General features: G+C 50.6%; 9 protein-coding genes across 9 annotated transcripts; 4 read left to right on the forward strand and 5 right to left on the reverse strand.

Moving 5' to 3' along the window:
* The first annotated feature begins 172 nt into the window (after positions 1 to 172).
* On the forward strand, positions 173 to 448 carry BJY04DRAFT_183998 (uncharacterized protein). The gene has a single exon (XM_073710546.1). It carries the CDS (start codon positions 194 to 196, stop codon positions 416 to 418), a length of 225 nt encoding a protein of 74 aa, XP_073573439.1. The 5' UTR covers positions 173 to 193; the 3' UTR covers positions 419 to 448.
* Positions 449 to 596: 148 nt separating this feature from the next.
* On the reverse strand, positions 597 to 4,106 carry farB1 (putative C6 transcription factor (Ctf1B)). Its single transcript, XM_073710547.1, has 3 exons — positions 3,371 to 4,106; positions 3,125 to 3,309; positions 597 to 3,032 (listed from the first exon to the last, which is right to left on the reverse strand). Exons 1-3 carry the CDS (start codon positions 3,607 to 3,609, stop codon positions 862 to 864), a joined length of 2,595 nt encoding a protein of 864 aa, XP_073573440.1. The 5' UTR covers positions 3,610 to 4,106; the 3' UTR covers positions 597 to 861.
* A 3,944-nt stretch (positions 4,107 to 8,050) lies between these two features.
* BJY04DRAFT_22218 (uncharacterized protein) lies at positions 8,051 to 10,798 on the reverse strand. Its single transcript, XM_073717324.1, has one exon. The coding sequence runs from the start codon at positions 10,610 to 10,612 to the stop codon at positions 8,252 to 8,254; it is 2,361 nt and encodes a 786-aa protein (XP_073573441.1). The 5' UTR covers positions 10,613 to 10,798; the 3' UTR covers positions 8,051 to 8,251.
* A 158-nt stretch (positions 10,799 to 10,956) lies between these two features.
* On the forward strand, positions 10,957 to 11,848 carry BJY04DRAFT_184003 (uncharacterized protein). The gene has a single exon (XM_073710548.1). The coding sequence runs from the start codon at positions 11,571 to 11,573 to the stop codon at positions 11,751 to 11,753; it is 183 nt and encodes a 60-aa protein (XP_073573442.1). The 5' UTR covers positions 10,957 to 11,570; the 3' UTR covers positions 11,754 to 11,848.
* A 399-nt stretch (positions 11,849 to 12,247) lies between these two features.
* Positions 12,248 to 14,846, reverse strand: BJY04DRAFT_22296 (MFS transporter). Its single transcript, XM_073717551.1, has 4 exons — positions 14,397 to 14,846; positions 13,974 to 14,339; positions 13,703 to 13,759; positions 12,248 to 13,647 (listed from the first exon to the last, which is right to left on the reverse strand). Exons 1-4 carry the CDS (start codon positions 14,473 to 14,475, stop codon positions 12,479 to 12,481), a joined length of 1,671 nt encoding a protein of 556 aa, XP_073573443.1. The 5' UTR covers positions 14,476 to 14,846; the 3' UTR covers positions 12,248 to 12,478.
* A 612-nt stretch (positions 14,847 to 15,458) lies between these two features.
* Positions 15,459 to 16,304, reverse strand: BJY04DRAFT_22269 (uncharacterized protein). Its single transcript, XM_073717469.1, has 4 exons — positions 16,150 to 16,304; positions 15,829 to 16,089; positions 15,660 to 15,766; positions 15,459 to 15,595 (listed from the first exon to the last, which is right to left on the reverse strand). Exons 1-4 carry the CDS (start codon positions 16,229 to 16,231, stop codon positions 15,542 to 15,544), a joined length of 504 nt encoding a protein of 167 aa, XP_073573444.1. The 5' UTR covers positions 16,232 to 16,304; the 3' UTR covers positions 15,459 to 15,541.
* Positions 16,305 to 16,433: 129 nt separating this feature from the next.
* BJY04DRAFT_184010 (uncharacterized protein) lies at positions 16,434 to 18,303 on the reverse strand. Its single transcript, XM_073710549.1, has one exon. The coding sequence runs from the start codon at positions 18,135 to 18,137 to the stop codon at positions 16,521 to 16,523; it is 1,617 nt and encodes a 538-aa protein (XP_073573445.1). The 5' UTR covers positions 18,138 to 18,303; the 3' UTR covers positions 16,434 to 16,520.
* Positions 18,304 to 19,088: 785 nt separating this feature from the next.
* On the forward strand, positions 19,089 to 21,857 carry sip5 (Sip5p). Its single transcript, XM_073717607.1, has 2 exons — positions 19,089 to 19,679; positions 19,738 to 21,857. Exons 1-2 carry the CDS (start codon positions 19,290 to 19,292, stop codon positions 21,775 to 21,777), a joined length of 2,430 nt encoding a protein of 809 aa, XP_073573446.1. The 5' UTR covers positions 19,089 to 19,289; the 3' UTR covers positions 21,778 to 21,857.
* Positions 21,858 to 23,309: 1,452 nt separating this feature from the next.
* Positions 23,310 to 24,377, forward strand: BJY04DRAFT_184015 (uncharacterized protein). Its single transcript, XM_073710550.1, has one exon. The coding sequence runs from the start codon at positions 23,719 to 23,721 to the stop codon at positions 24,226 to 24,228; it is 510 nt and encodes a 169-aa protein (XP_073573447.1). The 5' UTR covers positions 23,310 to 23,718; the 3' UTR covers positions 24,229 to 24,377.
* Positions 24,378 to 24,386: the final 9 nt, after the last annotated feature.

A 24,386-nucleotide genomic window follows, 5' to 3' on the forward strand; every position in this document is an offset into this window, starting at 1 on the left:
GGACATGCTCCCAAACAGGATGGTGACAACGCCGGTTCAGGGGCGTTTGTGAAGCTGAGCCAGTCAGCTTGCAGACTTAAGTCGTGAGTCGTTTGACCTTGCAGATCGCAACATTCTGCGTGGGGAGCCGTAAATAGCGGCATTGCCCGGCAACAAAGGAGGGGAAGGGATCGGCACTGGCAGCATTGTTGCCATGTCGACCTTCCTGAACGGTCTAGTTTCTTTTCTACTTCCATGGGAGCTGGTGGGCACTAGAAATATTATTGTTATTGACACTCGTGATGATGAGGAAAAGAACTCCAAGATGATGGCTGGTGGAATACTGATAGATGAAGCGGGGAGAGGAAAAAGAGGTTGCATGCGGCAGGGGATGGAGGATGCGAGGATGCGAATCCAAGACCGCCAATGCAAGGCTTGAGTTGCTTAGCCTTAACTCCAAGAAACCCACTCAATTAATCTACGCAAGGTAACATTGATCAGACGCGCATGTGCACTTATGCACTTGTTAGGACTTAGGAGAGGAGCCCATACTATCGATTCAAGTAGTATGGTCATCCCCGCCTCGGCTGAACATTCCAAGAACCGAAAATATTAGGTATATAATAATAATCGTCATATTCTCATGTCCAACTTTTGATAATAAAGATCTATATACAGTGCTAAAGCAGCTCCAGCGAGCAAGCCGGACATGAGAAGTACAGAATGAATCAAAACCCAAAGTCAAACTCCCTCGCCCATGCATGCCAATCCCAAGTGAGAAATATAAATATGTGCAAGAAGCCTGACGAGACGGGAAGACGAGCTTATAGCCCTATATGTCCAGAAGAAGTAACAGACTATGAAAAAGAACCAAGCAAAGCACTAAACATTCAGGCTAAGCCCTATATCCGCTTCCGTTGGCTCAATGTTGGCAGCGGCCGCGGGAATGGAATCTGTGGGGACTCCAAGGCCGTTCAAGTCGAAGCCTTTGTTCCCAGTCTCGAATCCAACCATGTCGGAGAAAGTGAACGGGAAGCCTTTGGGATTCGCTTCACCCGCAGCATTCTCCATAGCGTTCATACCGTTTTCTGAAGAAAAGAAATCGGCTCCAGCGTCGTCAAAATTAATCAAGGCATCAAAGTCGTTCTGTGTCACTTCGGCATCATTCGCCAAGTCCATTAGCTCGCTCAAGCTCAGCTCAGTCTCATCAATATTAGGAATAGCCAAAGAATCGCGGTGATAGTTCGGGTTGATGTTGTTGCTGCTGCCGTTCTCACTACCATCTGAAGGCGGCGGAGTAGAGGCAAATGCTTGTTGCGCTTCATCGACTAGGTTAAGTGTCGCTGCCCCAGCAGAGTTGGATTTGGGGTAGGTCAAGTCAGGAATCTTTTGAGCAAGAGAATCGGGAGGTGGCGTCAATGCGGTAGCTCGCTTGGACGAAGTACGAGCCGCATTGTTGGCGCGCTTCTGCAGATCCTGAGGTGGCACAGTAAGCTGGATACCGGCCTTCCTGATGGCAGCCTCCAAGAAAGAAGTTGCGAAGTCGGCGGATGCATAAATCTCCCTGAGCCGTTGAAGAATGCGCATACATTGGTAGAAGCGCTGCAGACTAGTCATCCGCACATTTGGATCACTGGACTTGATATCAAGCAGGTGAATAATGACAGCCGGGAGGAGAACGGTAACACCAGTTGTAGGGAAGTAGCGAGTCAGATCTAGGCTGTGCAGATCCTGTGCGATGTTTGTAATTTCGATGGCAGCGAACCGAACCTTATTGCGTGAAATATCTTGCAACTCCGTATCCATCGATGGGAACGGAACAGCCGGAAGAACCTGCGGGCGATGCAAAGCGCTAGATGTCGTCAAGTAAACCATCTTGAGTAGAGCTCGATGAGAGTGCAGAACCTCTTCAGCCTCACTCAGCTTGGAGTGTGCGGCAGAAGAGTACTGGATTTCCGTGGGAAGGTGAGCCAGCCAATCTTCCAGTTCCTGATCACAGCGTCGAACTTCAAATGTCTCCGCTGCTGATTTCTTTGGGACTAGCATCATGGTGGTTTCCATTGTACCGCCAAACTTATGGCTGAGGACGGAATACTGAGCTGAAAGAACATGGCTGACGCAAAGACAAAGCTTTGCCTTCTCGATGAACATCGAAGCCAGCTCTCGTTGATGACTCGCGCTTTGAAGAATTTCTGAACTACCAACCATACTCACAATTTCGGGCGAGAACGGGTGGAATTCAAAGTCATCAAGAGTCAACATAGGGACATCACAGTCATCATCTTTGACACGCATGGGACGTCTCATTCCCAGAGCGATCAAGCGATCACGAGTGTAAGTGCTCCACCAAATGCGTTTCCACATTCGTTGGCGCCTAATGTCCATGCGGGAGTTGGCCGGATCACGGTGCAGGCCGATGGTATGGGCCAAAGACAAACTGACGCCCATCCAATGCCAGGTGTCCTTCTGGTCGTCTGGAGTTTCGTACCAGTAAGTCATCAACAGGAGCGACTGAACCAATGAGATACGGTCAACTTCGTAGTCGAAATCGTATAGGAGCCTTGCGCGCTGGAAGAAGGCTTTTCGAGCGGCCTTCCGGGAGGGATAGCCTGCAGCGTGAAGATGTTTCAGGTCGATAAAGGCCGTGCCGGCAAACATCACGGCCTGGAAAAGAAGGAGACTCATGCGGCGAATACCATCATTCTGAACGATGGTCTGCAGGAAATCCTCCAAATCCAAAAGAGGCATGTAAGTGTGCACATAGTGAATGTAAGCTTTGAGCAATTCGTTGCGGAGGGTCACATCCGGCACTGTCAATGCCCCTTTCATGGCGAGATAGTCGATATCTTCTTTTTGTAACCGGGCCGGCAAGCCGCGGATATAGTCGGGTAGCACAATTCCGGTGGACCGGGGGCTGCCGAAAGACGGATCAAGCAGTTGCTGAATTTGCGAGGTGACATGAGACAAAGGCAGAGTCGAGGGTACCGATGGGTTGGGAGCCATGCGCCTTCGGAACCGGGGTCCGGTGTCAACTCTGTTCACCTGGCTTTGATCTATACAAGAAATACCTCATCAGCACCTAGGGATTTGTGAACTGGTATAGTATACAACGCGAGCTGTTGCATGGGTACACGTATATACGAACATAATAGATGAGGCATATGCTGCCCTTGCTCCAGATCTACAGAGCCCTGAGAGGGAGACGTCGGGGCCACATGTGGTAATCCAGAGGTCTCTCCAAATCCTCCGAAGAGCGCACCATCATCGAGAATCTCGGCAGGCGACTGCGAGAGTCGAAGATTCGAAGGGTCCGTCTCAACCCGAGACTTCCTGAAGTAGGACAACTGAGTCAGTTGAGGCATTTTTGCTCAAGTAATAAGCTTGTACGCACTTTCTCCTCTTGCTTTCGGTGACCACACACTCAACCTGGTCTAGCCGGCAATTGGTGCATGGTGAGCCATTTTCCACCACATCACACCGAACCTTGCGTGCGCGGCAGCAGCAGCAAGCTTTCGAAGCGCGTCGTTTTACCGGCCGCGAGTTTGCGGAGAGACCGGCTGAGGAGGCCTTGCGTTTGCCTTTAAGGTCTATCTCAACCGTTGGGTGAGGAGAAGCAGGAGAGTCGGTCATAATGCGTAAAAGAAATCACAAAGTCGGCTGTGAGTCATCCGTCAAGAATTAAATGGCAATTGACAATGTTCGTGTTCAAGATCGAGCTATATATCCGGAATCGGTAGGAGGAGTATAGGTATAGCAGAAAGTCACAATCAAATGAGGAGGAATGAAGGAGCAGTTGATTCAAAACGTGACTCAACAAAATTAAACATAGAATGGAAGTCAAGTAGTAGTTCAGAGGGGAGATGGTCCTTTCGTGTTATTCCAGACAAGTGGGAGCTTTTTCTCAGATTATCAACTTTTTTTTTTTGTATCAGGTGGCTTGAACGTCCAAAGATTCGAAAATCAAGGGCAAGACCAGGAACAAGTGGGAGAAACAATGGTTAAGTAGATGAGGGTCAGGAGGCGTTGGCGTTGGGGGGACTCATCATCCCCCAGATCCACCTCACTTTTAGACAAGGTTGCCATTTTGCTCCCCCAGACCAGAACCAGAACCAGAACCAGAACCAGAAACCAGAGGATTTGATCGAACTCCATCACCAACAGCAGAGCAGCAGCCAGACACTAGCGCCAGTCTGGTATAATTACCTCACTCCAACTAAGGTCGAAGAGCGGGCCAAGTTCGGCGGGGGGTGTGCCATCTCTGCGATGGCCACTCACTGTTGCTGCTTACAGTGCAGGGCCCGCATTCCTGGACCTGCAGTCCAATTAATGCTTCTCAATCCCACTTCACATGCAAGAATTTGGGGCAAATGAAAAATGGCAAAAATAATAAAAATCAAGCAGCCGTTTGCAGCATTGCAGTGTCCAGTGAATTGCATCCACAGACCCCCCACTCCAAGCACAAAGGCAGCAAGGCTTCCAGCCTGGGGTCCGTTCGGCCCGGTCACGTTACCGCCCTAGCCACCACAGTGACCACACTCACCCCATACAGTAATAAGAGGGAAGACAGACCCAACGAATTGTATCCGCATTATTGGTCATGGATCGCCTCTTTCGGCAAAGTTGGGGGTGTATGTCACTGTATGATATTATTTCATCCTGAGGCTTCTGCATGGCAGAAAGATGCGACAGCAGTCGGCGCCAGAGTCCAACCACATCATCGGAAATGATTCCGGACCTGGCAGCTTTGTTACTGGTCGAGAAGGGCGAGTTTGGACACTTCGGCCTGGTCTCCGGCGCTCCAGGGCTTTCTATTACTCATGCAGAATCGCCCAGGTCCAAGAGGACATACAAGACTATGCATGACAATCATATTAAGGGAACTGGAGCGCAGACAACAAAGCAGACATCCCGATATCCAGAGACATTGTTCATAGACAGCCGCCAGCATAACTCAGGGCCGTTCTCACCGTCCTGAGCCGAGGTCCGCAGTGTATGAAAGCCGCAAGCCGTATAGTGTCCAGCCAGTCCAGACTGCCCAGCACAGGCTGCACAGCAATTCCTGACGGTACAGAGCACCGCCGAGGGTCTTCATTTATCAGGTACTGGGTAGGATTGCGACTGTCCGAAAGACGGCAGAGTTTGATGGCTCGTTTAGTGCATATCAAGGTCCTCTGCGCCCTTGGATGGGACAAACCTTGCAGGGATCTATTCCAGCGGCCGGGGTGATCATCTACCGGCAAGCCGCGCATGACAGACGGGTCAAGAACCTCATTCATATAACAAGGGAATTCAAGGGATTGAAGTCTCGCGGGATATACTGTAGATAGCCATCATATTTACGAGATTACAGAAACGCGCTTTTAACGGTGTTCTGGACTTATATCGAAGTGATACAATGCAGGAGTGCTTTAAAACGCGCATGGGAGGTCGCCAGCTTCCAGCGCGGCACCCCGCCAACTGCCCAAAGCAGGATGGATCCGATACGTAGTTAGCATGAGGATCCTACAGTAAGTTCAGCGACCCACAGCCAGCTGGAGTGCTGGACTGGAGAACTTCCAAGGTCCGGCGTCTCTGTCGGACGTCCGACCGCAAAGCCAGGCAGTTTCATATGGAGCTCAGATGCGGGAAAATGCCGCACCAGGGATCCAAGATACGCAAATATAACGCCATTCAGCCTCGCAGCATTGTGCATCGGATTGACCTGAGACACGACGAAGATTGTCTTGCACTTGTTGTCGCGAATATCATTTGGCCCACGTGAGGATTGCCGCGAGGAAAGAGCGATCAGCGTTGCCGATTTTCGGAGCAATGTGCTCCGATCCTGTCCAAACAGGGAAAACAGCTCTACTCCCGTCTTCTTGCAAGTCGGCTATATGGATGGCACTTTCACACTTTCACTCTACCACAGTTTTATACCAATGTCGGATGTTCAAAGCACCCTCCAGCAATTCAATACACCAAATCTATTCAATTCGGAATGGCAAACTAGGCAATGTTCAATTCATCAAATTGTATCGGGGTCAATTATCAGCTGAATGCTTTTGGCTGAGATTCCTCGCCGGTCTCGACTCCTGCTCGCTAAATCTGACTAAGTTTGCGAGATACGGAATTCAATCTGGCGCTAAGCCCTCTCGATCACATGAAGCACGCACAGTGTCGTCATTCGATAATAGTAACTAGAAGCTCGTTCAATAGGTAATTAGGTATACTTCGTACAAGGTTTATTCTAGGTGCATTATACTTGACTTATGTTTTCCTTGCACTTATTGTTTGCTGCTGACTGCTTGCTTCGGCTTTACAAAGGCACGCGACAGCTGAACCATTCGTCTTAAAAACTCGAGGCATCACGAGGCACTGAGGCAGTTCAGGTCAAAGTTCAGGACAAGAAACGGGATGCTCACAGGAATGTTCTTAACGCCAATCAGTGCGATTCCAGCGGATACCCGGGTGGGACTAGGAGAGAACTTTGCAGGTGACGGCGATTAAAAACTCCACACTTTGTTGGTCTTTGCCGACTTTTCCAAGTTTGGCTTTGGAGTCGAAATTTTACGGCGCTTCCCCAAGGTTTCCCCCGTAAAATCCCTCGTGTCCGATTTTCCCCATATGCTTGCAGTCTGCCAGCCTGCCAGGCCCAGTCACGCCATGAAGAGGAACCTGAGACGGTAGATACGGAGAACGACTGTCTGCCAGTCTGGAGCTTTGTCTTGGCCTCCGGAGCAGAGTCGGCAGTCGCAAAACCCCATATCCCCAGATTGATCTCCGCCCCTCACTAAATGACAGCTTCCACATACTCCGTTACCTCCTCGACGCTACATGTTTTCAGCAGGGACGACACCTTGCAGAGTGCCGGCACCAACTCAAATTCACATCGGACAATCCCCAAGGCCCGACCGCAGCACCACACGGGGCCAGGAACTCCGGTCGGCGGGCCGATGCTTTCATTTACGTACGTACTCGCAAGAATGCAGGCTCAACCGCAGCACTAGTGCAGTCCTGCAGCTATGAGCAATATCAATGAAACCATCGGATCCGGTCCCACGTTGGATGTGAAGTCATAGCTCGTTCTGATTATGCACCCCTCTTCCTGCCTTATCAGCCAGCTTACACACCCTCGCTGACTCGTTCAACGCCACCCCCATATCGACTCCCAAGGTAACCAAAGTTACCAAACACGAAACTCGGGCGAGAGGAACAAGGGGGCCAACCAAAGATCCAAGTGGGTTGATCTCGTGCTCATATATCGCGCTGCTTTGTCTGGATCTTGCACAGCCCAGTTCTTGTATCAAGTATCCCTGCGAGTGCATGGAAAGTCCATTACGGGGCTCCAGCCCCTCCGTGGGAAACCGTCTCTTTCAGACTCTAATATACCAGCCACCTTCTGATCGGTGACTCCGTCAATGCGGGGCAATTGTTCCCCGATTGAATCGTCTTGGAGTATTTTATGCTGGCAGATTAACGTGGAAGTTGGAAACGCGGGGTCCATCAACTGCGGGGGATGCTCGCTGTCAACCATCCTGTCTACCCCGCACCTGCACAAAAGGAGTAACGCCCATGCCTCTTGGGAAGCTGGAAGCACTGACAGTTATTGTATCGATCGATTGATCGGAACCTGGGGTCAATTGCCAAAATTTCCTGAAGTGGCAATGGCACCCCCAGATCGTCCGGAGACTGGGAGACTTCCGGGCCCCGGTGCTGACAGCTGCCTGGACTCCTCCAAACTGGCTCTCCAGGCGTGCATGTCTCGAGTTGAAAACACGTCAAACAGATCGGGGCAGTCTGTAGAATCAACTATCCGGCAGAACCGAGTCAATTCGTTTGTTTTCGTCGCGTTGCTGATAATCAGCGATATAAACCCAAGTCAAAATATATAGTACTCAACATTGGGCAATTTCAGTTGCATCTACAACACTTATAACCCCACAAAACATGAAGGAAAGATTCAAGGAAATTCTAATTGCATATTCTGAATTCACGTCACTTCAGCGAGGACATTTACTAGAATATTAAGAAAAACAAACCATCAAGAAACTAAATCACCGCATCGCGCTCGTCGGATATCTCGAACTCGCAGCCTAAAACCAATCACAACACTGATAGCGATCTGTACCCTATGTACCAATCAAGCAACCAGAACCAGATTCAAAAGCAGGTATACACTGACAAAAACCACATTGCAGGACACAAGAAAAGCAAAATGACATGACATCGTTAACAGAGGACATTAAAAGCAAAACACGCAAATTTCGTAACGAACTGTGAAAATACGTAGGTACTATGAAGCAGAGCCTCCACGACCCATTCGCTCAATGGAATTCATAATCCCGCTGCGACCCGGCGTGAATACCGCAATGCCGGATTTACCTCCGCTGTTCCCTCGGGCGTGTCGGCTAGCAGGGGCCCCGAATCTGGGGATCTTCTTCTCGCCTTGGTTCGAGCTGGCGGTGGAGCCTGAACTCGGGCCGCGGAGACCGGTCGAATTGCTGGGTTCACGCTCGAGATCTTCAGCTGCGAGAGGTTGCTCTTGAGGAATTGGGACTGGTTCGGGAGTTGCCTCGGCGGTTCTGGGGTTGGGTGTGGGTGTGGGATTTGAGGCATTCAATGATGAAGGGGGCTGGTTCTGCATTGACAGCCACTCTTCGACGAGCGCGACGAGGTCACCTTTCTCTGCACGTTCCGCTTTGAGTTCCACGCGCAGTTGTTCGCTGTCGTCTTTGAGGGAGGCCAGCTCCTGCTGGAGACCCTGAATCTGTGCTTCGAGAACGCGCTTCTCCGCTTCCTGCTCTTCGTTCTCACGCATCATCATGCTGGTATCAGGACGAGCATCCTGCAACGCGGCATCTCGTTCGGACCGCAACCGTTCGCTCTCGTCTTTGACGGCCTTGAGCTTCTTTTCGGCTTCCCTTAGACGCTTCTCCCACCGGGCCTCGTAGCTCTTCTTGAGAGCGGCAACTTTGGTTTCATGCTTCTCCTTGTACAATGTGTGGAGGTCACGCGCGACTTTCTCTACGGCATCCTGGATCTCCTTTGCAGTCTCTTCTGCTGACTTGGCTGGCGAGACTGCCGTTTCAGACGGGCCGTGTTCACATGTGGCCGATTTGCGGGCTGCAGCGAGTTGGGTTTCGAGTTCGACTACTCGGCCTTCAAGCTGCTCCTTGCCCTTCTCCACTTCTTCGTTCTTCTTCTGCAAGCGTTCCCTCTCCTGCTCGCCTTCAAGGATATCGGCTTTGACGGATCGCAGTACTTCTTCCATCTCTCGACCTCTCCGCTGCCATTCCGCCTGTTCAATCTCCAAATTCTCCTTGCGGGCGGCTTCGTTGCGGACCTCTTCCAGTGCCTCTCCGACACGGCGCTCTGCGTCGGAAACAGCCTTCTTGAGACTAGATACTTCCGCCTCCTTTCCGCTGAGTGTAGCCTTCAGTGATGAGATTTCGGAGAGAAAACCAGACTTCAAAGATTCCAACTCTCGAGGAGTGATCGTCGGAATAGACCGAGGGGTTGGAGCGGCAGGGATATCGAAATCCAAGAGGCTGATCTTTGCTGGCGACCTTGTAGACTCCCTTGGGTGCCTCAAGGGCGACCGGCGTGGTGTGTACCTTTCATGTTGTTGTATGCTATATCGTTGACGCCGAGGGAAGAAGCCGCTTTGATCTGTAAAGTCAAGCAGGTTCGGTGTGCCAATTGAAGATTGGCTATCTGCCGCAGGTCTCTTTCTAGGGGTAGGCGAGGCGACGGGTGAGCTCATGTCCAGTAATGTATTCTTCCTGGGAGACTTATTGGCCGTGATCGGAGTCCCTGGCGCACTTCCGTCGTGGTAGATTTCATCGCAGTCAACTGGGCGGCTTGGAAGAGGCCGTGGGCTTTTGAAGGGGGAACCGCCGCGCAGGTTTGCAAAAGCAGTCATATCCACATTGGGGACTGCAGAAAATGTGCTCAGACATGTATCATCCATGAAGTCATGTGAATCTTCCTCAATCATCACATCATTCGTGTCGTTAACATCAAGGCCAGATCGGTCTTGTTCAGTCACATCTTGATTGGTTTCCTGCAGAACACTGCTGATGCCTTCGTGTTTTTCTTTCACTATACTGCTCACGATGCCCCCAACTCCGTCACCTAGGCTCCGATCATGGTTGTATCCTGAATCCTCGTCGGCGTAGATGCTGATCTCTGGACTTTCCCTTCGGCCGACCGACCTCTTGAATCTCTCACTTTCCTCAGCGTCATCATCATGAATGTCGGGCGCTTGGTCGTAGGATCTTTTCCTCGGAGTCGGTGAGTGCACATTCATCCCCAATGAGGCCTGGTGTTTTCGTAGCATCTTCATGTCCACTGTGTCATCCCTCGCATCGTATCGAAAAGGCGAGCTCTGAGGCTCCTGAAAGTATACCGAGTCATCATCGTTATCCTGAGCTTGAAGGTCGTAATCTGCATGATCGTAGCCGAAGCTTTGGCGGAAACTTTCTTGCTCGTCGCCAACTAATTTCCTCGGGCTGACGAGGGGATTCTCTGATTCGGTAGGGATGGATAGGATTCTGTCAATGCTTCCTCGTTTCCCTGTGGCATCCTCATAGTCTGATGAGAGGGCTCGCGAGTTTTGTCGGGAAGACTTTAACGGAGAAAGTGGATTTGACATTGTGGGCCGGAGTGTTTGTAGGGCAAGGAGAGAAGAGGAACTGATGGAGAAATGGTGCTGAGTATCAAGAAGCACCTGGCAAGACAATAGGAGTCAAAGCTGCAGAAGCGCAGTTCGTCCAGTCAAGAGGACAAGGCGTTGTCGCTGAAAAAGCAAAAACAGCAATGTTTTGTTATGATGTCTTTGCGAACCGTTGCTGGGATCTCCGCCTGGCGTAAACAGACTCTAGCCGGATATAGTCTAGCGGATCCACACAAACAGCGGTAGACAATGGCAGTACTCAATCAACCCGACTATCGGTGTGCATGTGCATGGCGATCTGCTCAATTGCAACTTTCCTAAGGGTTCAAGTGGCCTTGGCAACGAATCTGGGAGTACAGTGATGGCAGGAGATTGATTGGTGGTTACACTATGATCTGCGCAAGTTCCCCGTCTCTCTGTCGACAAGACCTGCAATATGTCCGATAATGAACCTTTGGCCCACCGTTCGTATGGTTCTGGGCAATATTGGCCCAGGTGAGTCATTGAGTCTCGTGCCACTGAGCCAAATCAAAGCTGCTTGAATCACCTAGGAGAGTCTTGCTGCCTATATATATATATCATTAGTAGTGCTATAACCGGCCCACCAATACTCAATCCAACCTTCGACATCCCCAAAGGCAGAGTGCAAGAATATACATACCCATAATGGACCTAGCAACCCCCTTCATCAACCAAGAGCAACTAACAGGCCTTCATCATATTGGCGACGGCCTCGAATTTGTCGTTTTCAAGGCCAGCTCCCCCAGATACGGACGAGTTGCTATTCGCGTCCCTAGAGAGAAAGTCTTCCGCAATGCCAACGACCCGAACAACAATGCCAGAGACCTAATCAACCAGGAGCTCAAAATATATGAGCTTCTTCAGGGCGGACACGTGCCGGTCCCGAAAGCCTTTACTGAGAGTTTTCTTGAGATAGATGGTTATCCTGCCATGCTCAGTGAGTTCGTACCGGATGATTGCTCAGAAGTACAAGCAGAGGAACTGGGCCGGCTTGCTGCTCGAATACATTCTACCTCCTTGCCTCCAGATTTGGGTGTTAAGCTGGTGGCTATGGAGGGCAGGACTGATGCACTTTCAACGCTCGTGCAAAGGATGTTAAGGCGGCTTGATAGACTTGTGCAGGAAGAGCCGAGTGCTCGGTCCTGGGCTCTCCTCACTAGTAAGAAGTTAGAGCCGATTGCAGACAAACTGAGACACCGAAATATGCCTACATGCCTTCTGCATATGGACCTTCGAAATGTCAACTTGAGGGTTTGGAATGGAGAAGTTCGTGCAGTGATTGATTGGACAAACGCTCTGTTCGGTCCTGCTATCGTGGAATACTATCGAATCATGGAGTTGACCCGGCCTGGAGACTCCTTTGTTAAGGGATATTCGAGTATCAGCGAACTCTATGGAATTACTCTTGAGGAAGAGATCTTTCTACGTCTCGATGCTGCCTTGATGCTGGCGCTAGTCTTTATCTCGGAGGCTCCTGACCCGGAGAGAAGAGAAGGATGTATCTCACGGGTTGAAGAGTTATGTAGGACTTTGTGGTATTCGTAACATATTCCATGTATGATATGTAAATGAGACACCGGTGTCCATGTGGTTATTTTGACTTCACCAACTAACCTTCCGTGCCTTGGGTAACCTTATATATACTCCTCGGAGTACTATTCATGTGATGTTATACTTTATATACCATTCTTGGAAGTCTATTGTTAAGCATAACATGACTCCTGTAACCGCTTAAAACCAAACGCGCCAATCGCAGAATATCAATTAGGATATTAACGTAACGTCAATTTTTCCAGCGCAAACGATATTTGGACATCAAGCCGATCAATCATTTCCAGCTCTTGAAATCAGTTGAGCTCGTTCAACAGCCTGTTCTATATCCGTCACATGAATGTGAACGGACTCCTTGCGGTGTTGCTGTTCTTGCTCATCGGGGGCAAAATGGCATCGTGCAACCGGCTGAATGGTCACGAAAGAGTGTTTCTTTTGAGTCATGAACCAAAGCTGTAGAGCCCCAATGACCGCCACAAAGGCACTTCCCCACCATGCGAGTGCCGTGAAGTTCAAATCCGCACCTGCGCTGTACAGGTAACCAGCAACAGGAGGTGCCACTGTGCGTGCAGCAGCCCCGGCAGATGCAGCAAGGCCGTTGATTTTGCCAAGTGACGAATCCGAAGGGCTGGCTTGTTTGATCAAAATCAACAGAACAGGATAGTCTATGATGGAGAGGATGTTTCGAGTAATGAGACAAGTGTAGATACCGAATAACAGTTGAGTCCTCGATGTCAGGAAAACAAGGAAAGGAACCATAAAATAGGCCAGCGGATGCAGGATCGTAACGATTATGAAGAGTTTCCAGACTCCGAGATAAGTTGCAAGTGCCGGGAAAATCAGGCTTTGGATGAACAGCGCAATTATCCCGTCAGACGAAACGATCAGCCCAACAGTCCCCGTTGACAGGCCGAGTCCACCAGGGAAACTAAGAGAAGAACCGTCCAGATGAGGCTTGCCACGTTGATCTTGGAGAAAAATAGGTAGTAGATGATCGTATGTCATCGAGTGATAAGTGAAAATTGCCAGAGCAACGATGAGCAGGATCACTGGTCGTGTAAAGGCAGTTTGCTTTTGCGCATCTGGCTCGGGCTTGGACCCGTTTTCATAAACATCCCAGGTCTCATCTTGGTGTAACTGGACCTGGTTGAATGTGCCGTACGACTCAACGCGCAAATCAGCACCCGGATTGGCTGTTGCACCGTAAGTTGCAAGGAGAGGATGTTCCGCAGTAACATGATCGGAGCCATCCTGTGGCCTGCTGGTTGGTTGCATATCAGGATGGGTCTCCTGCAAGAAGAGCCACGCGAAGATGATACTGCCAAATAGTAAGATAGAACAGACAACATTAGGCAGCAAATACGGGAATCTTCCGTAAATCCCATCACGGGAAAAGAGAGAGGGGAAGTTCTCAGCAGGCTTCGCAAGTAAACCGCCGACAGCTATGGAAATTAGGGTTAGCAAGGGCCAACCAAACAAGCTTGAGCTGGAGCTTACCTGGCCCGATAATTGTTCCGATAGACCAAACGAACGGCATCACAGCGTATGCTCGAGCTGTAAGAACCCAGGTTAGTCAAAACGCTCATATTATGGTACTACTAGCCTGCAAATATCGGACAAGCACTGCCCATTTGCCAGATGACAGGGCAATTGGCTGGGTGATTTCTAATAAACTGCCCTGTCGATCGAGTAATGAAAGCAAAAAGGCTGTGTGCGGGATGGCAGGTTTGTCGGTACATGCAGGGCGGAAGTATGAGAGTACACTCACGTTCATGTTCAGGTCGCTTGACGATCTCGCCGACCATGGTCTGAATGACGCCTATATTTCCGTTCAATAGGCCTCCAAGAGCCCGTCCAAACAGAGCAATCCAGTAATTGGGGGCAAACCCAACGATCAGCAAAGACACGATAGTCCCAGATAAACCAGAGATGATTACTGGTTTCCGCCCAATTCTGTCGGAGAGGCCACCCCAGAAGAGTCCCGTGAAGGCTTCGACGCAGCTGAAAGTAGCTACAAGAATACCTGCGTAGAAGGACGCATCGTTGCCGTCACCCATATGAAAATCCTTCACCATTGAGAAGGCGAATATGAGGGGGCTCGTGATCGCTATGGGCTCGGCGATTCGACATATTGCTGTTTACGAGAATGAATCAGCGGAAAGTACTCGAAGAAGAATAATAGAAGATATACAAAGGAAGAATAATTGAGTAGTGGGAAACTTCGAGTCATCGTCCGGAGTGGCGGTTCTTTGCTGCTGGGTTAATGACATCTTCTTTGGATTAATCCAAGTCTCTTACTACAGGCCCCCCGCAGCACCAGTGACCGTTCCACCTCTTGAAAAGTCCTTCCTAGCTTCTGTCTGCGTCCTGTTTCTTTTGTTTTATCTTGCTTGGAACTGTCTTTGTTCGTCTTGCAGCTGTCGCAGACTCTAAGCACTTTATGTCACTGGCTAAAGTTCTTTTCAATTGGCTCGCCCGAGATTGGTCAATTGGAAAGACGACACAAGAAATTGATGAGATACGAAGGCGATAAAGAACGCGATAGTACTTGTTTCCAAGTTGAAAGTGGGTTGCAGACGGGAAGATAAGATCTTTAAAGATGGCGGCGGTGGAAAAGCGGAGAAGCGAATTGATAGCCACCTGACCTTCTGCCTTGGTAGCGTACCAAGAACAAGTTTTGGAGCTTCTGTTGAAAAGGTCTGACGAGTGCAATGATCAATCCTTTTTGATCCCCTCCAAAATCCATGGAACGGTCGGGAACGGCTCTACTGCCTCTCGCCACTGTCTGGTATGCTCTCGGTCTTGGCAGGAGATAGCATCCTCCGGCCGGAATCGCAATCCTTCCCAGCGATAACGATAAAGGATGCGAGGGCAGAGGCTGCTGGCCTATAGTAATTGATAGATTGCCTTCTTGTTTGATGTACGTATCTTCGAATGCAGGATGGCTGATATCCTTACTCTAGCCTCCAATGCAGCAAGGGTCAGCCGGTCAGACTGTCCTACCTCGGCGGCATGCTGTTCAAGCAGGATTCGGCAGTGAACTATGAGGTCCACCGTCCACGAGATGTGAATCGATTTCGGTTCCACTCGGAGCACATCCCTGTAATTGTATTTGAGCTCGGGTCGTCACCCTGTGCACGGTTCTTCGTATACCTGCCGGACGTTATTTAGGAGAATCGTCTGCCATAAGCCATCATGTACTGGGCAGCCCGTCCCGTATCTCTGTTTGGCGAGAACTTTGGGACACAAGGGAGTTGTTTCATAACGGCCATGCGGTGCTTATATTTTTCGCCTGCGATTATATACAAATAGCGCCGCTAGGGCAGCACGACAACGTTAAATTTGAGGACCTTCAGCGACCGGAATATAGGAACGTCGTTCTCGTGCAGCCTGTATGTTGTCAGCAAAATCATTTCCGAGATTCCTGTTCCAAAATGGCTGAGACAAACCGTACCTCAATCCATTTTTGTACCCATGGTCTGAAAACCGCCCATAGCAAAAGGCCACCAGTGGCTATGATGAATATAAAAACGATCGCTTCGTCTTTCCTAGAATCTCGCTCTACACAGTCAAGTGCGCATTAGCACCGTGTCCCCCTAAGATATTGAGCGTCTGCGACATACGAAAGCATGTTGTAAAGACATCCTCTTCTTTCGCGCCCTTGCAAATTGGTAAGTCGTAACCCAAGCAAAACTTCCGATTGCAATCGTTGCAACTCATCGAGCGGTAATTCCCGGCCCGTTTTTCATCCTGTGTCTCGATCGTGTCGTTGCGGGTAAGGAGGGTGAGCGCATTATGAACAGACGAGGAGTCCCTTTTATCGGGATCGAGAGGAATGATTGTGCTATTCGAGAAGCAGGTACATTTGCAGAATGAGGCGGGGGCTGAGTAGGTGGACTCGTCAATAACCATGAACATGATGCTGGAATTAGGAGCTCACGAACAAGAAGCTAATACGGAGGATGTGAGGAAGAGTAGGGCGACGAATAAGTACATGAAACGTGCGATATTCCTGTGTTGCGCCATGACGCTGTAGGTTAGATGTTCTCAAGGAAGACGACTGTAAGCGCCTCCTTTCTTGTTATGAAGCCAGTTTGGCCATCGGATGCTGGTAGCGTTTGCGGTGAGGCTTATGCGGAAGCTTATCGGGGGGAATCACGTGATGCAGTGTATCTAGGTATTGGTTATGCTATGGTTCGTTGCCAACTATAGAGATCACGAGAGAAACTGTAGGAATCGCTTCATTATATAATATTCTGTTCATAGATCACAATTAAGCTGATTGATGTCCGCGCTTGTCTGTCCTAGACGGAGGCTATGACTTCCCCTTCATTCCCTTCCTGCGGTTCTCCCTCTGCCTCAGTTCTTTGGCTGCGTCTCGCCTTCTCTTTTTCCAAGCACGATTGTTGTCTCCACGATTCTCCCAAAACCACTTGGTGAAGTCTGAGTCTTCTTTCGCAGCAGTGCTCGATTTAAGCACCGGGCTATCTGTATATGACTGTATCTCACTCTGTTCGGTAGGCTCCGGAGGGTTCCAGTTGATAGTCCTGGAAACATGAGATGTGTCGGGTGTAGGGGCTGCACTCCTCAAGCCACGGTCTTGCAGATCCCTTTTAGTAAAGGGGGTAAGAGGGGCGAGAATTTTCGATGTTTCGTCTTCGGAGTCTGCGTCTTCCTGTCCAAAGAAACTGAACTGCGTAGGAGGCTCCACATCAGGTTTCTTCTCAGCGGCGGGTCTCTTGAACAGGGCTTCTAGCGGGTGAACCTCCGTGGCATGCGACTGGATCACTGGTTTGACTGACCCTTCCTCGCTTGATGAGCTGGATTCTTCAGCAGATTCTTCGTCATCCCCTCCAGAGTCATCGGACGTTGAGAGTTGGTGTTGTTTCCTGATAGAAGAGTCGACATCAGATGCATCAACCTCGTCTGGTGAGTTAGAGGATGTAGAAGAGGCGCTATCGTTGCTTTCGTCGTCCGTGGAGTCGTCCTCCGACGATGAGCCACTAGATGAAGTCCAATCTTCTGATTCCGAGGACTGCGCTTCCTTGAGCTTGGCCCCAGATTTGTCTTTGGGCTGGTGTTTGAGGGACTTTTCAGCTTTCCTATCCGACTTCACTTTGCCCTGCTTTGGCTTTTCTTTATGGCCTGGTATTTGGCCCGGTCTGTATTGATGCTTCCTGGCCTTCTCGCTAGTAGGCTCTTTCACGTTTCCCGACTCATCTACCCAACCCTTGCCTTCCTCGAAGGTGGAGGTAAGGGAATTGTCGCCCTCAGCTGATCGAAGAAAAGTAGGCTGTGTGAAGGTTTGTGCAAACTCATGGATAACTGTTTCCTGAGGCGCCTTGTTCTTCTTAGACTGTTTCTTGGACTTCTCGTCCGCCGACGATAGCTTGTTTGCCGGCAACTTCGTTCGAAACAAGCATTCCGCTTTCTCGGTATACTTGGATTTCACTTGGGACTTGGACTTTTTATCTTCTTTGTCCTTGGACCTTTTCTCCTTTTTCCGTCGTTCAGTTTTGTCATCTGTGGATTCAGTCCAGCCTCGCTTCACCTTTCGATCTGACGGCAGCTCGTAGCCGTCTAGGACATTGTCTTCGGCCTTCCGCTTCTTTGACTTCTTGCTCGATGAGGGTTTCGCGTCTGGCGTATCGACAGGGTGTTCTTCTTCGTTCGCCTGTTGCTTTTGCGGGCGAGCGGCTTCGACCTTGAATTTTCGACCTTTGAGGATCGACCCATTCAGCTTTTTCTTAACCTTGTCGGCCTCCATTGTTGGCAACGTCACGTAGCCGTAGTTGTTTTCAGGGAAGGTTGGGATCCCGTGAAACGACACGTCCGTTGCGAGGGGGCGAATCGAGGCTGGTAGGACCAAGGGTAGAAGCTCCGAGTTGAAAGGCGTTATATGCAAACGAGTCGTCGGGGTTGGAGAAGTCATCTGTTGGGCTGAGCGTAAATTGTCAAGATAGGATTGGGTGCTATATATCCGAGAGAATGCCGTTGAAAAGAGCGAAACGGGATATCTTTACATTGGTCCAAGCCCTAAATGATCAAGTAAGTTCTCATTTTGCTAGCATTCACACAGCGCGGTATATAGTATGATATGTGCGACAACCAAGAAGACTAGCAAAAGTCAACTAACTTTTTTTTTCCCAGCGATAATGGAGCGGTGGCGCAGTAGCCATGGAGATTGGAGATAAGAATGTCTCAGCCACACAAGTGACATGTCCTGCCAAGCCACTGCATACATCAGCTGCGTTCCAGCTGCATGAATGAAGCCTCCTGGATGAGAGATCTGATAGCCTCAACTGGAGACTCTCCATTCCTTAAGAGAGCCTCGCTTCCACCAGCTGAAACTCCCAGCGGATTTATTCAAAATTTGGATTGCATCTTTCTCGAGGGGTTTGATGTTGGAGTAGCAGGTGAGTCGTTGTGTCCTTATGTAATTATTACCCTTACATCGGCAGTACCACATTATTCTTACAGCCCATTATTATTGCTCAAAAGGTCATCGATCTCACTCTCCGCCCCCATCTTTTCTCCCCGTTGGCTGCCAGACACTCATTTCATCGTCCATCTTCTCTGCGATTCCCAATCTGTCAGCTTGAACTTGAACTTTTCTAACATATACTTACTGCTCCTGGGTTCTCTTCCAGTTTCTTTCGCTCTGCACTCGGCCTCCCTGTAACGGTGGCCTGTTCTCTCCCATCCGTGGTTGACCGAAATTAAAACCGGACGTCTGATCTCATCGCCGCTGCCCACACATCCCGCTTCCACTTGTCGCTCATATGGCCACATTGAATTTATCGGCGTCGACTTATTTTCATATCAGCGACAGTTTCAACCAAAGCCATTGATTGTGTGTTGTGCAACAGGGTTGGATCTTGGTCGCATCTTCGACATTGGGCTTCTCCCAAGTTCTGGCCTCTTTCGTCACCCACTATCTCCGGGGCAGGTGTCGTCTCCGCTCTCTTATCCGGCCCTTGCAGTCTGCCCCATCCTCCGATTCCTCCAGCCCTCCCGGCTATTGAAACGTCCAACCTACACCACACAATCTCCTACTGACACATTCACAAATTATAAATCGGGGATGGGTAACTCCCAAACGAAAGAGACCCGACCGTCTCTCTCACAACATTCCCGCCGGAACCAGTATGGCTCCAGCGGCAGCCATGGAAGGTCCCCGTACGGCGACCGACATCACTCGGAAGGCTCGAGATCACATCGAAGTAGCAGGCCGGACCTGTCTCTTCTAGGAATAGGCGGAAACTCAGATCGTGATGCTGCGACGATACTAGAACACCGACGAGAAACCAAACAAGAGCGCGAGGCTCGTCGCCTAGAGAAAGAGCGCACCGCTCGACTCAAGGAACGGGAGCGGAGCATGAAAGAAGAGCATGTCGATGGCGGGTACTTGGTTACGCAAGGTGTTTACACAGGGACCGAAGATTTCAACAAGGCTATAGTTCGACAATTGATGGTAACTTAATCTGCGTATATTTGTAGGAACGCGCAATGCTAACATGAGTATTCAACAGATCGAGCGGCGACTTGCACCATTTTGGAGGGGATTGAATGATTTCTCGGATTCATGGACGGAACACCAGCTAATGGCGGCAGCGCGTGGTTTGCCTATCCCTCCGCCGGATGAGATTCCCCCCGAGTTGGAATACAAGAATCCACCCAAGTCGTCCGAAGACGCCGCTGAGGCATCCATTCAACATCTAACAGTCCCCATAACGTCACGTTCCGCGTCATATGGCTCCGATGCCTCTGCATCCACGCCAGCTCTTTCTTTACCTTCTCCCGCGTCACCCATTGCATCCGGCACCTCCAGCTCGCCTTTGTTTCGATCCCGGGCAAAGACGCTAGCGTCTCTGACGTCGTCGAGACACAACTCTCAGACTGAGACGACACCTCGAGAGGTTCAATTACCGAAGGATCCTTTCGTCAATGGTCAGCCCATTGAGGCATACTTGTATAAAGATGCCTCCGAGTGCCCAATTTGCTTCCTCTACTACCCTCCATACTTGAATCGCACTAGGTGCTGCGACCAACCTATTTGCTCGGAGTGTTTCGTTCAAATCAAGCGCCCGGACCCTCATCCCCCGGAGCATGCGGATTCAGATTCAAATGCCCCAACTCCGGCGGGCGAAACGGATCGGCCGGAGAACCAAGATGGCCAGCTCGTTTCCGAACCCGCGGCGTGCCCATTCTGCGTTCAACCTGAATTTGGTGTAACCTATGCACCTCCCACCTTCCGTCGTGGACTAACCTATGCTACTGATCCGAGTGGCCGTCCGAACATAGCAACCCCCTTGTCGTCAACGTCTTCACTTTCCTCGGCAACGGCCGCGCCTACTGGACGCCGGCGCGCCACGTCATTGTCCACGACCGATCCCACTGTGATAACTACAGACAAGGTGCGACCAGATTGGGCTCAAAAACTGGCAAATGCGCGAGCGCATGCGGCGCGTCGCTCAGCAGCAGCGACTGCTCTACATACTGCGGCGTATCTAATGAACTCGAACGGTCCTGGAAACGAATCTCGGGGCTTCAGTCTCGGCAGACGAGGTGTTATGCGGCGCAATACAGGACAAGATTCTCCAGGGACACCAGGCCGGAGCGGTTCACCCGCGCTGCAGGCATTGGCATTTTTAACTGATCGACGTGCTCCTGGGCAGGAAACAGAATCAACCGAAGAAGGAACGGGCAACCTGGCGCCCCCACGAAACAGCTCGCGAAGGACTCGAATGGACGATCTGGAAGAGATGATGATGATGGAAGCTATTCGACTGAGCCTTGCGAGCGAAGAAGAGAGACGCAAGAGAGAAGAAAAGGAATACCGCAAGGATGCGAAGAAACGAGAGAAGGAGGCCAAAAAGGCCGAGAAATTGGCCCGGAAAGCCGGTCTATACAGCAACAATGCAAGCAGCTCTGCCCTCGACACTCCTTCAGATACTAGAGCCGGGAAGTTCACCAGCAGCTCCTCCTCTGTTATAGGGGAAGAGCCAACAATGCAGGGTAAAGGCAAGGCGGTTGAGCGAGTATCGCCAACTCCTAGCCAAACAGACCTCAACGAGACTCTTGACTCTAATGTTTTACAACCAAGCCTCGTGGAGCCACAGCAGCCTCAAGCATCGTCCTCACTGACCCCACCGGTACCCCGAGAGCCCTCAAAACCATCACACTTGCGCCATGTATCCAGTGCATCCTCGTCGTTCTCGTCCCTAGTTGAATCCATGGCAGAGGAGCATGGAGGACCATCTCAAGCGCACGAAGGGACTAGCTCATCGGCAGAGCCGCTCTTCAACTTCCGCAGCTTGGCTGCCGTCATCGGCGATGAAGATAAAACAGATGAATCAGCCGAACATGTGGAAGACACGACGGGACAAACGCCATCGGATGGGTCAACATCAAAAACCTCAATTCCGACGAGCGAATCCTCGGCGCCCACACCCGATGTATCCGTGGAGGAGGCCGCTAAGGTTGAGGAGAACCGCGACCACCTGATACCGAAAGAGTTGGAGGCACGATCGGTGGAAATAACTGATGGCAGAAACTCAGCGACTACATGAGGCCACTCACATTTGACTGATTTCCTTGACGGAAAAGCAACTTTCATTTTGAATCATATTTGCACTCATTTTACGGCAGGCAGTTTTTTTATTGGCATAACAGGTTTCGGAGGGTGTTCTCGTCTTACACATACAGTGCCACGCATAGATTTTCCTTTCTTTACTTTTTTTTTACCTGAATCTGTGAACGGGTTGTCGGCCAGCCAGTGTGGGTGTTTGAGTATGAGGAGGGCTGTGGAAGAGCAGGGTTGTTGAATCTATTGGAATCAGATAGAGAAATGCAAATAGCAGAGCCCTCGAGCACATGACAGGAAGTGAACATGTATCAGACATTGCAGAGCATAACGGGATGGTTGGAGGAGATTGGCTTGGGAGTTGACTGTTGGAATCCCAGCTGATAGCGCAGGGCGGATAAGATTACACTGATGATTATCAGAATTTCAGGGAGGGCTCAGGATGGAGGCACACGGTTTCAAACCTGGTTTCAAGGACCAACGCTCGCTCCACCCCGATAGCAATGTCAATTACGTAGGTATAGCCTCACATCTTGATTTTGAGCATAGGAGAAATGCGGTGAATCAAAGATCCGAAGGAGTTCGCTGTGATTATGCAGGTGGGATCTGTATGTTGAGGGAGAGGGACAGTGCTTGTAAGTTGTACCACCTGGCCCATTGTTAAGAGGGTCATTGTCATGCACCCTGCTGCACCTGGCTGTCAATATCAAGTTTACTCCTTCAACCTTGCAACCACATTTTCTGACCTTGCTGGGTCTCAAAAATGAGCGTCAACCTGAAATCAATAGTCCACAGACCAGTCAGACTTAATTTCACTAACCATCGCCAAGGAGGGGGCTACTGCAAACGACAAGCAAGATGGCCAGCCCACGCGCGCCAATCACTCGTTCTGCGCGCATCGGCTTCTTCGGACAGCTCCAGCGACTTTACTGTCTCCAGTAGCCACTCCGTTGTCTCCGGTCGTCCCCAGCCAATCTGCGCCTGACAGCAAACCCAGCAGCGAACATCCGGTGCGAGGGGGGAGTCGGGGGGACAGCCAACGGTGTTGCAGGATGAGAGGAAGAAGAAGAAGCAAACACAAGGAGGCAGCAAGAACGATCTTCAGCTAGTTAGATGGCCGTCATCCTGGTCCTGATCCTGAAAACGCGATGATGTGACTATCTGCTTATTCTCGTATTATGGATCTGATATAAAATCTCGCGGTGGAGCCGTGGTTCAGCCTCTGCGAAATCCTGCTTGTTCCTGGATTGAACATCCACTTCTTTTCGCTTGTCAAGTCAACTTTCTCCTTTTTTGTTGCTCTCTTTTTCTTGTGGCTGGCTCATTGTTGTATCTCGGTTTTACGGACATACTTATATTTACCTCTAACACACTTCTATTCTGATACCGTCTCTTGCTGCACTGTCCCAACTGCGATCGCAGTTGCATTGAAACTATGGCCATCCTCGATAAAGACCGGCCCCGCGGCCTGCGAGTGCCGTCGCTTGCTTCTTTCAGATCCAAACACAAGTCGCCGGAACAGACTCAGACTCCTACAATTCAGCTACCATCACCCTCGCAGCTGTCTCTTCAAGCAGACTCCATTCCAGTTTCTTCTTTCCAACCAGTCAACAAGGCATTGCCGCCTCAACCGCAGCCCTCTCCACCACAACCTACTTCCCCAGCAGCGGTCAACCCATATGCCTCGCCGCCGCAGGCGTACCAAGCATACAATGGCCAACCCTCCCCTGCGCCTGCTCAGTCTCGGAGTCCGAATGGAACCGTACGCAATGAGGCCCCTCTCCCTCCACCCCCGGCCGACAGACCCTCCCCTCGGCCTATCCCCCCGCATACCACCCAAACAACCCGGCGCCCAATCGCCCGATCCACGACAGCACCTGCACCTGCACCTGCGTCTGCAACTGCACCAACACAAGCTTCAACACCAATGCCTGCGCCTGTACCCGTGAAACCGGTAGCCCCCGCCGTCGTCCAACAGAGAACCCCACCCTCGAGTGAAGGAGAGCCAGAACAGAGACACTCCAATGGCAGCAGCGATTCATTAGATGGCATTATTCCCGACCCATTGCCCGAGCCGGCGCTCGACGGCGCAGCTATTACTCCCAACGAAGCCGGGTCCAGCGAAGACGACGATAGACCCTTTACCCCGCCAGAGGTTGAGCCAGTCGCCGTGCCCTTGAACAAGCTGCACTATTCCTGCTACCAGGACCACCGCGCAATGCCCGCCACGACCAACGTATGGTACTCGTTGCCCTGCATGGCCTGCCAGAAATTCGACCGCGAGGTCCGGCACCGGTGCGTTTTCTGCTGCCTGCGCGTTTGCGCGGAGTGCTTCCAGTCGCTGAAGAAGTACCCGCGCCGCTCACTGGCGCAGTTGATGGAGACGCTCCCAGCGGCTGAAGAAGCAGAAAATCAGCAAGCTGTGACAGTGATCTAGGGTTGAGATCTTAATTGAGATATACGTACATTTATCTCAGAGTGTGGTGAGGTGACCTGTTTGAGTGTGATCTTCTTTCTTTCTACCATTTCCTGTTTGTCGCACCGCGACGACCTTTTATTTCTTTTCCTATGTTCATCAACTCTGAATGATCATAT

Source organism: Aspergillus karnatakaensis, assembly GCF_047715665.1.
Source record: "Aspergillus karnatakaensis strain CBS 102800 unplaced genomic scaffold BJY04scaffold_13, whole genome shotgun sequence".
NCBI lineage: Eukaryota > Fungi > Ascomycota > Eurotiomycetes > Eurotiales > Aspergillaceae > Aspergillus > Aspergillus karnatakaensis.

What these genes read in the sequence shown, in the direction of transcription:
- BJY04DRAFT_183998 (XM_073710546.1), top strand. Translation starts at nt 194, where the DNA reads ATGTCGACCTTCCTGAACGGTCTAGTTTCTTTTCTACTTCCATGGGAG.
- farB1 (XM_073710547.1), bottom strand. Translation starts at nt 3,609, where the DNA reads ATGACCGACTCTCCTGCTTCTCCTCACCCAACGGTTGAGATAGACCTT. An exon ending in ACCGAAAGCAAGAGGAGAAA is followed by an intron (nt 3,310 to 3,370) that starts GTGCGTACAAGC and finishes GTCCTACTTCAG; the next exon opens with GAAGTCTCGGGTTGAGACGG. An exon ending in GCATATGCCTCATCTATTAT is followed by an intron (nt 3,033 to 3,124) that starts GTTCGTATATAC and finishes TTTCTTGTATAG; the next exon opens with ATCAAAGCCAGGTGAACAGA.
- BJY04DRAFT_22218 (XM_073717324.1), bottom strand. Translation starts at nt 10,612, where the DNA reads ATGTCAAATCCACTTTCTCCGTTAAAGTCTTCCCGACAAAACTCGCGA.
- BJY04DRAFT_184003 (XM_073710548.1), top strand. Translation starts at nt 11,571, where the DNA reads ATGGTTATCCTGCCATGCTCAGTGAGTTCGTACCGGATGATTGCTCAG.
- BJY04DRAFT_22296 (XM_073717551.1), bottom strand. Translation starts at nt 14,475, where the DNA reads ATGTCATTAACCCAGCAGCAAAGAACCGCCACTCCGGACGATGACTCG. An exon ending in TACTCAATTATTCTTCCTTT is followed by an intron (nt 14,340 to 14,396) that starts GTATATCTTCTA and finishes TCTCGTAAACAG; the next exon opens with CAATATGTCGAATCGCCGAG. An exon ending in CAAGCGACCTGAACATGAAC is followed by an intron (nt 13,760 to 13,973) that starts GTGAGTGTACTC and finishes GGGTTCTTACAG; the next exon opens with CTCGAGCATACGCTGTGATG.
- BJY04DRAFT_22269 (XM_073717469.1), bottom strand. Translation starts at nt 16,231, where the DNA reads ATGGCGCAACACAGGAATATCGCACGTTTCATGTACTTATTCGTCGCC. An exon ending in ATCCTCCGTATTAGCTTCTT is followed by an intron (nt 16,090 to 16,149) that starts GTTCGTGAGCTC and finishes CCACCTACTCAG; the next exon opens with CCCCCGCCTCATTCTGCAAA. An exon ending in GGGTACAAAAATGGATTGAG is followed by an intron (nt 15,596 to 15,659) that starts GTACGGTTTGTC and finishes GACAACATACAG; the next exon opens with GCTGCACGAGAACGACGTTC.
- BJY04DRAFT_184010 (XM_073710549.1), bottom strand. Translation starts at nt 18,137, where the DNA reads ATGACTTCTCCAACCCCGACGACTCGTTTGCATATAACGCCTTTCAAC.
- sip5 (XM_073717607.1), top strand. Translation starts at nt 19,290, where the DNA reads ATGGGTAACTCCCAAACGAAAGAGACCCGACCGTCTCTCTCACAACAT. An exon ending in CTATAGTTCGACAATTGATG is followed by an intron (nt 19,680 to 19,737) that starts GTAACTTAATCT and finishes AGTATTCAACAG; the next exon opens with ATCGAGCGGCGACTTGCACC.
- BJY04DRAFT_184015 (XM_073710550.1), top strand. Translation starts at nt 23,719, where the DNA reads ATGCCTGCGCCTGTACCCGTGAAACCGGTAGCCCCCGCCGTCGTCCAA.